At 23.8% G+C, this 13748-nt stretch overlaps 1 protein-coding gene across 14 annotated transcripts in view; it reads left to right on the forward strand.

The window, feature by feature from the left end:
* Positions 1-13748, forward strand: part of LOC117177967 (calcium/calmodulin-dependent protein kinase type II alpha chain) — a 590749-nt gene that overhangs the window by 539552 nt on the left and 37449 nt on the right. For 8 of the 14 annotated variants that reach the window (XM_033369108.1, XM_033369109.1, XM_033369113.1 and 5 more), the window contains one exon: positions 11649-11795. The exons of the other annotated variants lie outside the window; for them this stretch is intronic. In XM_033369108.1, the coding sequence (XP_033224999.1) occupies positions 11649-11795 (147 nt within the window). The remainder of the gene's footprint in view (positions 1-11648; positions 11796-13748) is intronic. 14 annotated transcript variants of the gene reach the window in all.

Here is a 13748-nt window from a genome sequence, read left to right on the forward strand (position 1 = left end):
AACTTTCCATTTCCGAAGACAGAAAACCCGTGATTTTTTTTTAAATTGAAATAATAAAACCTTCTGCAGGGCAGTTAAAAATTCCATTGAATTAATATGGGGAAATTTTGAATTTTCGAAATAAAACCATACTAATAACTTTTATTTCCAACCCATCCTCACCCTCCCCGTAGCGTCCCAAATATGACCCGAAAATTTAAAAAACTACATTTCCACGTACTATTGTTAGTTTTTAGTCATTTCCGTCATATTGTTTATACAAAAAATTACTAATCGACAATTTTAATATTTGCAATGACTTTTTAAACAATTTTTAAATGTTTGTACAAATTCGAATTATTTAAAAAATTATTTATTTCCAAAAAATGTTTAAAAAATCGTATTTTCTGATTGAAATGTAATTGCTTGTCATTTTACGGAGTAATACATTTTTCTAACAACATTATGTAATCATTTAAACAATTATTTATTTTCTATTCTGAATTTTTTTGTTGAATTGAGTCAGAGATAACAACTTTCTTTTTAAATTAGTAATCTATGCTAGGTTTTTTTTGAATAATTTCATAATTTTTATACATTTTTTAAATGTTTAATAAATTGTTATTTGTTTAGACAATCTTTATTTGCTCAAGCAGTTTTTTATCGAATACTAAAAAACTAAAATAAAATCGAACACATACAATTATGTTTCTGGCTATTGTCTGTATAGAAATAATACATTAATCACTTTTAATTCTTCAAACAAATATTATTTTTTAAAATAATTATGTTTTTAAAAATACTTTTAAAATCTATTTTCAAATAGATTCAAAATCATTTAATATTATATTTAATTCATAAAATGCGATTTGAAAAATATTTTTGTAATAATAATTGTTTAAACCAATTGGATTTGTTTAAACAATTGAAAAATAGTACATATGTTCTTTTTATAAACCATATAGTCAGAAAAATAATTGTACGTGTTCTATTTTATTTCATATGTTTGGTTATCGAAAAATAACTGCTTGAGCAAATAAAAATTCTTTAAACAAATAGAAATTTGTTAAACATTAGAAGAAATTATCAAAATTATATAATTATTCACAAAAAAGTAGCATAGGATACCAATTTGAAAAAAGTGGACAGCTCTTTAATTTTTAAATAAACCTAAAATTGAACAATTTCGAGTAGTAGTAAATTCTGCTAAAAGCTTTATGTTATTGTTTATACAATTAATTATTCTTTTTTCTTCAAATTTACCACGCTCCTAAATCATTTAATAATATGTTTAATGCCTAAATTAGGATTTTTAAAATATATGTGCGAAAATAATTGTTTAAACAAATTATATTTGTTTAAACAATTGAAAATGGTGAATTTATTCGTTTTATACACTGTCCAGTCAGAAAAAAGTTGTACAGGTTCTATTTTAGTTTATTTTTTTAGTTATCGAAAAATAACAGCTTGAGCAAATCAAAATTGTGTAAATAAATATAAATTTTTTAAATATTAGAAGAAATTGATGAAAATCATGTAGTTATTCAACAAAACGGAGCATAGGATAAAATTATTGTTCTGATTGTAAAATGTATAAAAATAATATATGTACCATTTTTCAATTGTTTAAAAAATATAATTTGTTTAAACAATCATGTTTACAAAAATATTTTAAAAATCGTATTTTCTGAATTAAACATAATATTGAATGTCTTCGAGGAGTAGTAAATTTATAGAAAAAAACAATATTTTAAAATTTTAATTAAACCTAATTTAATTACTCAATTAAAAAATTTAATTAAAGATTAAATTTGAAATTTTTAATCTCAATTGTTTAGAATTTTTTAAATAAACGATAAATAATTGTTTAAATAATAAAGTAATGTTTTTAGAGAAATGTACTGCTCTAAACAATGACAAAATATTACATTTCAATAAGAAAAAACAATTATTTCTTACTTTTTTGGGAATAAATAATTGTTAAAATAATTTACATATGTTTAAACAATTGAAAATTTTCATAGTCGTGGTAAATATTAAAATTTTCCATTCGTAATTATTTGTATGAAACAGACGACGTAAATTGCTGAAAAGTAACAATAATACGTAAAAATATAGTTTTTTTATTTTGGATCATATTTTTCGAAAATTCAAGATTCCCCATGTTAATTAAATAGGACTTTAATGTACCTGGTGGCACGCGTTAATATTCGAATTTCGAAAAAAATTACGGACTTTCTTTTTCCGGAAATAGAAACTTTGGGGGGGGGGGGGTCTTGCCCTCTAAAGTGAAAAAAATTTGCAATGCATTCTGGGATCACCCTAATGTACCAGTCTCCCCTACAATATATAATTTAAATCCTGCTTTTTCAGTGCAAGATTAAATTTGTTTTCCTTGGCAAAAATTTTTTAGAAATTTCGCCAGATCAATAAAGTTGATCTTCTGTTTCCATACATCTTTCGAAAATGTCGGATAAATTATTATAATCAACATCTTTACTTCCAAACGGTTTTATTATGTGTGCAAGAGAAGCAAAGTTAAATTTGGATTAGTGTTTTCATAAAATAACACACGCAGTTTCTTGTTTATGAAACTAACCAACCAAATTACATCTGCTCTAAATTGAATGGGGCATTTCTCCTACTCTTTGAATTAGTAACATTTTACTGTTCATCAGTAAAAATTAAAAATACCTTCTTATTTGAATCAGTGGCCCATTTCCGATTTAAATTTAGATAGATAAAAAGGAAACTTTGTCAAAAATATAGAATTTATTTTATGAATTTGTTTAAATTGATCAACATTATTTAATTAACTTGTTGTGAATGCATGCGCGCATTCACGTCTTTGGTTTTTTATTCCCTGACAATTAAAAATATAAATTATTCAAATATCTATTAAATAACAGTTTTTTAAATAGTAGATTTTTAAATTGTTGAAATATTTATAAATAATTTGTAAATGAAAGCGTTCAAAATTAAAAAAAAATTTAATTGATTAGTGAAATAATATCCCTCCCCTTCGCTCTGCTAAAAATCGAACCACAGGTCGACCGATTGCCTATCGGGTGTTCTTGCCACTAAGGTACTCGTGAGATCGAAAATCATTTCTTTTATCTAAAAAAAATTTTTTTAAACGATTTTTAATTAAAAACTTCCCAAATCAGAAAGTTGTATATTATGTGCAATTTTAAGAAATGCAATGTTTTAATGAAATGTAAAGAGATTTAATACAGAGGGTTCTAAACTAAACAATTTTAAATTAAAAACTTTCCAAATCAAACAATTTTAGATTGGGTACACTTCTGAGAAAGGATAATATTTCGAGTAGAACGAAAAGGAATTGAACTTGTATTATCTCTAAATAAAAGAGTTTAGAATTGAATAATTTTACATTGAAATAATTTAAAATTGAATCTTTTAATTAAAAACTCTCAAAATGAAAAAATTTCAAACTAAAATTTTGAATGTTGGACAATCTTATCAGAAAGAAGTTGAAATTATATAAATTTTGGAAATTGAATCTCTTAAAATTTAGAGGAGTTGAAATTGTATTATTTTTTATTAAAAGTGTTCAAAGATGAATAATTAAAAACTTAGAACTTTTGAATTTAAATAATTTCAAAGCGATTAAGAATTGAGAACTTCATATTGAAATTGTTCAAAGTTAAAAAATTTAAATCGACAGATCGCAAAATAATAAAAAATGGTGAACAAAAATGTTGAAAAATTAAAAGAATGTATTGGAATACAGTTAAAATTTCTGATCTCAAGCGTGTAAATTCGAACAATTTTATTTCGAACTGAAAATTCTCGAAATTAATAGATTAAAAGTTGAAAATAGGGCAATTTCAAAACCTTAACAATTGAATATTTTGAGACTAGAATTTTGAAAATGTAATCAAGTACAATTCGAAGGATTTAAAATTGTATTATTTTTCATTGAAAGCGTTCAAAACTGAATAATTTGAAATTTAGAACTTTCAAATGTAAATTATTTTTTATTTGAAGCAATCAATATTTCGAAATTCAAAATTTTAATTATTTAACATTTTTAAATTTCAAAACCGAAGCTCTCAAGATTGAAAAATACAGATTTTTTGACAGTTTTACAGTTTCATTAGAACGAAGTTAAAATTGTATTATTTATATACAAAACCGTTAAAAATTGAGTAATGTAAAGTTCGAAATATTTTAATTTAAATAATTTTCAATCTGAAGCTATTCAAATTTGAAGATTTCTGTATGAAAATGTTTTAATTTGAGATGTTTTGAATCACAAATGTTTAAAATTAAACATTTTTCATAAGAAGTTCTCAAAATTGAAAAATCACTGATTGAAAATTTGTAAATTGTACAATTTTATTAAAATAGAGGTGAAATTGTATCATTTCTAAGTTCAAGCGTTAAAAATTGAACAATTTTATTTTTAATTAAAGAATTTTACTTTTTTACTTTTTTTCACTTTAAATTAAAAGGATTCAAAATTTAAAAAATTTGAATTGAACTAATTTTCAGTTTAAAGCGATTAAAATTTAACAATTCGAAATTGAAAACCTAGTCGAATGTTGCTAAATCAAAATTTCCGAAATTCATTTTCCGAAACACATTTTCCATTGTTAACCTTCAATATTAAATATTTAAAAAAAATTTAAGGCGGGATAGCCTTTAATCAAAAACATTAAGAATGATAACATTTCTATTACGGAACTTAAAAAACTAACAAGAATCCGACCTTCATTCAAAACTGAAATAAAATTTAGTCTCCAAGAATTGTCACATTTAAATTTGTTATACTAAAATAAACAGTTTTAAAATTGTTTACAATATTTTTAAAAACTTTAATTCAATTATAGTTTGATCTTGATATATTTTAAATTTAAACAATTCAGTTTTATAGTTTTTAATTTTAAATCACTTATTATTTAAAATATCATTTAGAATTACTATTCATTCTTCAGATTTTCCAACCAAATATTTTTTTAACTTTAGATGATAACATTTTTTAAATCTTCAACTGAAAATTAGACAATTTTAAGATATTAAATTAAAAATTAAAAGAATAATACAAAACAAGATAGTTAAATATGACTGCAATGTTTAAAATATAAAAATTTGAAACTTATTAACTCGATTTTTTTTAAGTTAAGTTTGAAATGTTCAAAATTTAAAAAAAATAAAAATTAAATGTTCAATTCCTAGTTTTAAAATCTTACTATTTTTGAAGCATAAATTTGAAAATTTATTATCTTAAATTTTCATTGTTTTTTAACTTATTCTCGAGGTATTTAATTAAAAATGGTTTAATTAGAAATCCTTCAAACTGAAAATTGTGCAACTATCATTTTTTTCAATTTTATATTCTGATTTGTAAGAATTGCAAAAAAATACTTTTGCATGTTTAGAATTGATACCGAACAATTTAGAACATTTAAATCTAAAATTTTCTATTTGAATATGACGATCAAAGTTCAATATCAAATTTTGGCAATTTTGAGAGATTTGAAATCAAAATTTAAAAAAATTTTAAAGTTTTAAACCCAAAGTTTGAAGCCCCAAAAAATAAACTCACTTAGAATCTCTAATTCAAAACTATAATTTTAAATTCAAATTATAGAAATGTTGAAGTTGATAAATATATTATTATTTATAATATCATGTAGTATCATTTGTATTCAAAGTGATTAGATATATTTTTCGTAACTATATTACAGTTTAAAAAATACTGTTTATTCAATATTGGAGAAATAAATTAATTTATAATCAATTAATTAATCTCTTTATTACTTTTAATTCATAAATAATTTCTCTACAAGAAATTTCATTTGTATCCTGAATTGCTTGATCTATATTCATCATTTTTTGATCATTAATTATTAAAAAAATAATAATATTTTGCATGGATTTATATTTTCGAGATATTTTGTTTCAAAGTTCTTTTGGGATCAAATTCCAAGTTTTTAATTACGCTACTGAGCGGAGGGGAAAATAGTGAATCAACTTGTGATGTTTCTAAACTCTATCAGTAGCCAACGAAAATACCTGGTTCGCCCTGGCATTAGTACGTCGCTTCGGGTCCAGATCACGGCTGTTTTCTTTCAAGCAGTTTTTTTATTTTTACGAAAATAGTTGTAAAAAAATTTAATTTTCAAAAAGACGAAATAGTACATTCTAGTTTAGTTCTTTTAAAATCCGACTTCAATCATGCAGACACTTGTGAATTTTCCAGTTATGGAATACAGCACACAAATTAGATTTGCGCCGCTAATTTGAAAAGTGAGAGTGAAAAAAATAGAATTTTTGCACAAATTAATGAATAATTATTTAGTGAATTTAATTTATTCAGCACGTGCAGTGATCACTCGATTCTTTTTGGTTTTTTTAAAATTATTTTTAAAGATCTTTCATTTTGATTGTAATATGGCTACGGCGGGAACATCCAAACAACTTGAAAACTGTAAGTGAAAAAATGAATGTGAAATATTTGTATTGTGAAGGAAATTTTTTTATTTTTCTATTTCAAGAAGGGAAGTGCACTTGATAATTAGAGATAGGCCACGGCCGGAAAAGCGGACTTCAATCTATTTAAATCCGACTAAAATAAGTCGCGCGCATTGCAGATGCAAGCGTAATATGTTGCAGAGGAAACATCTAGAGTTTGGGTTGCCAAAATAACACGTGTTTTCATTCATTATTTAAAATTTACTATTTAAACAATTAAAATAACAAAGTGAGTTTAGTATATTTTTGCTGTAATAAAAATTTATTCAAGTTGACCACCGGGTTTAGAATCATTCTCTTTTGTTTAAAAATTTTAATATCCGGCTGGGACGACTGAAAAATCCCGACAAAATAAATTTCCAAACAGTATAAAATTCCCGAATGGAAAAATTTAGAAATTATAATATTATCGCATTGGAAAATTCCTAAATAATAAATTTATCAACTAGTAAGATTACCGAGTAATAAAATTCCTGAATTAGAAAATTCCTTAATGATAAAATTCACGAATATTAAAATTCCCTAATAATAATATTACCAAATTTTTATATTCTCGAATTGCTAATTTCCTGAATAATGAATTCTCAAATTGGAAAATTCCCGGATAACAAAAGTCCCAACCAGGGAAAAATGATGAATAATGAATTTCTCGCATTGGAATATTAACGAATAATACAATAAGAATAATAAAATTTCAAAATTGTACAATTCCTTGATGATAAAAGTCCCTAAAAGTAAAAAATTTCGAATAACAAAATTCTCGAATAATGAAATTCCCAAATTATAATTTTAACGAATAGGAACTTTCCTGAATAATAAAATTACTGAACAGAAAAATGACCAAATAATAAAATTCCCGATTGATAAAATTTCCAACTTAAGATATTCATGCATAATAAAATTCCCGAATAATACAAATTTCGAATAATAAAATTGCTAAATTAGAAAATTCCCGGAGAACCAAAGTCCCGAAGAGTAAAAAATTTCGAATAACAAAATTTGTGAATTGAATAATTAACAAATAATGTAATTCCAAAATTATAATATTTTTCAATAATAAAATTCACAAATTATAATATTTTTAAATAACGAAATTCCCGAAAAATAAAATTACCGAAGAATAAAATTTCCGTATAATAAAATTCCTGAATTGGAAATTCCTGTGATAACATTAGTCTCTAACAGTGAAAATTTTCGTATAACAAAATTTTACAATTGGAAAATTAATGATTAATGAAATTCCCAAATGATAATATTCGTGAAAAATAAAATTCCCGACTTGTAAAATTCCGGAATAATAAAATTCCCAAATTATAATATTCTTTAATAATAAAATTCCCTGATTGGAAAATCCCCGAAAAATAAAATTACATAATAATAAAATTTCCGAAAAATAAAATTCACAAATTGAAAAATTCCCAAATAATAAAATTCCCAAATTTTAATATTCTAAAATTGTGAAATTCCTGAATAATAAATTCCCAAATTGGAAAACTCCCCGATAACAAAAGTCCAAACCAGTGAAAAATTTTGAACCACAAAATTTTTGAATTAGAAAATTAACGAATAATGAAATTCACATATTATAATGTTAAAGAATGGGAAAATTCCTGTATAAAAAATTACGAATAGTAAAACTTCGAATAACAAATTTCCCGAATTTGGAAAATTAACGAAAAATGAAATTCAAAAATTCTAATATTTCTGAATAATTAAATTCCCTGTTTGTAAAAATGCTTAATAATAAAATTAACGAATAATAAAATTTCCGAATAATTAAATTCCTGAATTGGAAAATTCGCGGATAACAAAATTCCCTAACAGTGAAAATTTTGGTATAACACAATTTCCTAATTGGAAAATTAACGAATAATGAAATTCCCAAATGATAATATTGCTGAATAATAAAATTTTGTAATTGGAAAATTAACGAATAATAAAATTACATAATAATAAAATTCCTGAATTGGAAAACTCGAGGATAATAAAAGTCCCTTGCAGTGAAAAATTAAAAACATAAAAATTCCCGAATCGTAAAAATAACCAATAATGAAATTTACAAATTATAATATTCCTGAATAATAAAATTTCCAAATTATAATATTCTTGAATAATAAAATTCCCTAATCAGAAAATTTCTCAATAATAAAATTACATAATCATAAGATTTTCAAATAATGAAATTCCCCATTTGGGAATTTACAGAATAATAAAATCCTTCACAGAAAATTGCTCAATTAAAAAATTTCCGAATGTGATAAATTAAGCTTTTTATTTATAATTATCAGTCAATTATTATAAATAAAACAATCAAATATTATCATACACAATTTTTTTATGCTTAAAGTTTCTAAAATTATTGTTTTAATTTAAAATAACTATAATTGAAGAAATATATTCCTAAATACAAAATTTTTTCAATTATTTTCAAACATTTTCATCAGAAAATTGCCGAATTATGAACTATCTGAACTTGAAAACTCCCGAATTAAAACAATTAAATTTTGTTATGAATATTATTTAATTATTGACAATAAAATAATAACATATTTTTATTATCAAAATTCAATTTATAAAGTTACTAAAATTATTATTTGAATTAAAAATAATAAATGAAAAACATATGTTTCGTAATGATTTTTTTTCAATTATTATTATTTTAAGTTCAAATAAATAAATATATTCAGAAATTACCGACAGAAAATTGCCGAATTATAAAATAAAATATTTTATAAGAAGAAAATGGTCATTTAGAAATATGTATTTTTTCAGTTATTCCTTATTTGAAATTTAAACAATATGTTTAGAAACTGTAAATATTAAAATAGATTTTTTAAAGAAAATATTTGATTTTGCTATTTTCTATGAATAAATAATATTTATAAAGGAAAAACCTAATTGTTCATATTTAGAAACTTTCTAGATCGGATACTTTATTGTTCGGGAGTTTTCAAAATCGGTAATATTATAAACTGTCGGGAATTTTAGTATTGGGTAATTTTCCAATTCGTTAATATTATAAACTTATCGGAAGTTTTATTATTTAGGAATTTTCTAATTCGAGAATTTCGCAGTATCACAATCGTCTTTAAAATAATTAAAATTTTATATTTTACCGTGGACTTTTAAAGTGTTAAATTTCTTTTCAAAATTTATGTAAATCAATTATTATTTCATAATTATTAATATAAACGATTGTCAGTCAGCCAGGGGAAATGCTTTTAAAAATTACTGCAAGTATGAAGTGAATTTTAAAATTAATTTTGTATGTTTCCAAAAGTACATCCATATTATTTATAAGTTTTCGGTTGCTATTAAGTTTCTTAAAGTTCGAGAATATTGTTACTTGCACAGAAGCTTGGAAAGTTCAGCAAATTTGCATTGCAAATTATTTTATGTGTGTTAATGCACAGCACTTTCTCTAATTAAAAATATGATAAAGAAGCGTGATAAAAGTTAAAAAATGATGCTAGAAAATATAAGTATTTCAAGTATTCTTACTGTACGTGATTTTTAGTTATCAGAAATGTTTTTCCTGTAATGCTAATTCATTTTCAAAATTACCTGATTTAATACAAAAAAATGTATTTTCTACTGTAAATGACGACTTTTTTAAACAAAATACTTAAATTGTCCACAAAGTAATTAAATTTTTAATAAAATGGTTGAATTTACATCCTCCAAAGTTAAATTCACTACAAAAAAGTGTCATGGTTTATATTTCAATCCGAAAAGATGAAATTTATAAAAAAAAAGAATTTTACAACCAAAGACGAATTTTTAACAAATAAAGATTTTGTACTTAAGAAAGAAAAAAAAGTTTATCTACATTGTTGAAGTTTCAATCTAAAAGATGAGTTTTCTTTACAAAAATTGACTTTTCAAACCAAAATATGAAATTTCCTTTAAAACAGCTGAATTATTATTATTTCTAAATAAAAAAATTTGTAGTTGAATTTTCATCTAAAGTACATTCCAATTGACTTTTCGAAAAAAATATGAACTTTTTAACAAAACACAAATTTCTACGAAAAAAAACGAATTTTCAATCCAAAGAGATAATTTTTGTAAACCAAAAAGGATGAAAATATAACAAAATAGTTGAATTCCATAAAAAATAGTTGCATTTTTAATTTTATCGAAGAAAAATGAAATTTGTACAAAACAGATGAATTTTTAATTTAAAAAATTTAAGTTGAACTTTCATCCAGAAAAGCTTTCAGCTCTCTTTTCAACACCAAAATATTTTATTTAAACAAAAAGTCCGATTTTTTTTAAACAACTCAATTTAAACAAAAAGAATAACTTTTCAACAAAATTGTTGAATTTTCTACCAAATAGTTGCATTTTTATCCAAGAAAGATGTAATTCCTGCAAAAGCAGATGACTTTTAAAATCAAAAAGACAAACTTTCAAAAAAAATATTGATTTTTAAACTGAAAAATTGCATTTTCATTCAAAAGAAATATAAAGTTTTTTCTTAAACAGATGATTAAAAAAAACTTAAGAAAATAGGTAAATTTTAATCGAAAGAAGATTCAAGTTCACTTTCCAACCACAAAATAAAAATTGTAAACAATAAGTTAATTTTTTCATTAATAGTCGAATTTCTGACCAAAAAGGATGTCTTTTTACAAGATTGTTCAATTTTCAAATAAACAGTTGAATTTTTATCCAAGTCAAATTAAAACTCTACTAAAAGAGGTAATGTTATGTCAAAAAGACAAATTTTCAGAAAAAATAGTTTTGATCGAAAAAAGGTTTCAGTTGACTTTTCAGCAACAAAATATGAATTTTAAAGAAAATTTTAATGTTCAACTAAAAGAACTGAATTTTGAACAAAAAAGGACGAATTTTTAACAACACATTTGGTTTTGCAATAAAAAAGGATGCCCTTTTAAGAAAATTGTTAAATTTTCGACCAACCAATACAATTTCTCCCCTTCCGTTATAAATCGTAACAAATTGTCTCCCCTTCCCCCTTGAAGCTGTTATGTAATTTAAATACGGTCCCTAATGATCTAACTCTGCCCACGCTTACAAAAATTAAAATTAAACAGAAAGTGTTTGTTTTTTTAATGGATTTTTCAGTTACTTTTATATAGTTTCTCTTTTGTCTTGTTTTTTCATTTTCGATTTCGTTCGCTCTCATCTTCTACAAAAAAAAGGCTACGGCTCTCAGGGTACACCGCCGAATAGTCCTGCAGCCACATCAGTATTCTCCAGGTTATTGGGATCAGCAACGGGAAATAAGCAAGCCCCAGGTTCGGGGAATCCCTTAGGAATCGCCGCGGTGCTCCTTCAGGGCGCACAAGGTAAAATTATTTCCAAAAGTCTCTCGAAGAACCTCGAGAACGTATCGACCAATCGAGGAGACTCCTTTTTCGTATTCTTTGTTCGTTTTTCACCCTTTACTTCCTTCCTTGACTCTCCTTTCTCCACGTGACTTTTTCTCTTCAATATATCCCTATTGTGTTCAGGAGATCCTCTGGGATTTCTATTCAAGGCAAGAAATATTATGACGCTAATGATATTTTCGTGTTTCTTGACCTTCAGTATTAAAATTTTATTTATTTTATTTCCAAACACTCGAATAAGTATATTATTCCAAAGATTTTTACTAAGTTTTATTAAATTGAATTTGAATTTCGCGCCAATATGAAGATTGAGTGACAAGTGACGTCACTGCTACTGTTTAATTTTTGGCGCGGAATTTGAATTTCAATATTTTCTCATGTCACTTTAGAGTGTGATTAATTTTTTCATCTTAAAAGATTTCAGATCATATTACGTATAATATGTTAGTCTCTGCCTAATTTTTGTTTAGAATAAAATACATTTTTTTAAATTTAAATTGTTTTTATTGTCCAAAAGAATATTTGGAATGAGATACAAATAGTTCTTAAAATTGTCTTATGTGTAAAATTTACAAGAAAGTTATTAAATGATCTAAATATTTTCAAGAAATTACACTTTTATTTTGATTTCCTTTAAATTTTTGTAATTAAAAATATTGAAGATTATTCCTCTCCTGAATTTTGTATGGCTTCTATCTACTTCGCATTTAAATAACAATTTTCCTTTCCAATAACAGCTCCATAAAATCAATACAACTCGTATTGTTCTATTTCGCTTCCCCAAACTTGGGCGCTTCAAGGTTGAATAAAACTAACAAAAAATTTTGATGTGCAAAAATCGTTCGTGTTTATGTATCATAAATTTTGAAAAGGGCGGCCTGCATTTTCTATATTTTATAATTTCTAGTTTTTATTTATTTCTTTAAATTTGTATTCTTTTAAACCTAAAATTTTTTGGATGCAAATTTTCGTATTTAAATTACAAACCTTCAAGTTCATAAGAAAATATTCCAAAAGAAACTAAATTTGTATTTTATCGAAAAATTGGAATAACTATGGAATTCGTTTTCATTTTTCAAAGTTCTTGAGCTCATTTTAAATGTCATTTAAATGAGAACATTTAATCAAGCTTTAAAATGAGTACATGAAACTTACAAAATGTTAATTATTTCTAGAGTTATTCCTTTTTTCTTTTAATACAAATTTTGGTCATGTTTGCCAATTCTTTAAATAAAATTAAAATGTTGCCTTTCGCTGTATTACGAGAAAAAATTGTATGTTAATATAAAGCAAAAATGGAAAATTTTTGAAACAGTTGAAAAAAAAGAAAATGTGGGAAACCCTTCAACAGCATTAATAATTTGGTGTGCTTATTTGGAAAATTCACAAGTTGTAAAAAATGTCGTGTGTGTGAAAAAATGTAATTTATTTGACTTCGTATAAAAAGAATAATTGAAATAAAATATAAAGAAAAAAATTTTAATTATTTATTATTTATTGAGTAGATTATTATTTTTAATTGATGAATGATTGTCGATTGTATACTCTTATTTAAAGAAATGTAACATAACCAAGATTGATGGATGCATATGCCTTTAGATGTCAAAAAAAACTTTTTTTTTAGATTTTCTAAAACTTTGACTCAACAAAATTATAAAAAGGTTGTGATTTTATTTTTAGCGATATTTTATGTTCACTAATAACATTACTTGTCCCACAGTTGAACAATAAATTTAAAAGAATCTTTAGAAATCGATACATTTTTATAAAAGCAAAGTCTGCTATTATTTTTCTATGTAAAAAAATGAATTTTAATAGAAAGTTGAAAAAGATTTCAAAAAATCTCAAATGATTTCAATGGATTTATTGATATTTAATTATTAATTATTAATTATTAATTATTAATTATTA

Source organism: Belonocnema kinseyi, chromosome 8, assembly GCF_010883055.1.
Source record: "Belonocnema kinseyi isolate 2016_QV_RU_SX_M_011 chromosome 8, B_treatae_v1, whole genome shotgun sequence".
Lineage (NCBI taxonomy): Eukaryota > Metazoa > Arthropoda > Insecta > Hymenoptera > Cynipidae > Belonocnema > Belonocnema kinseyi.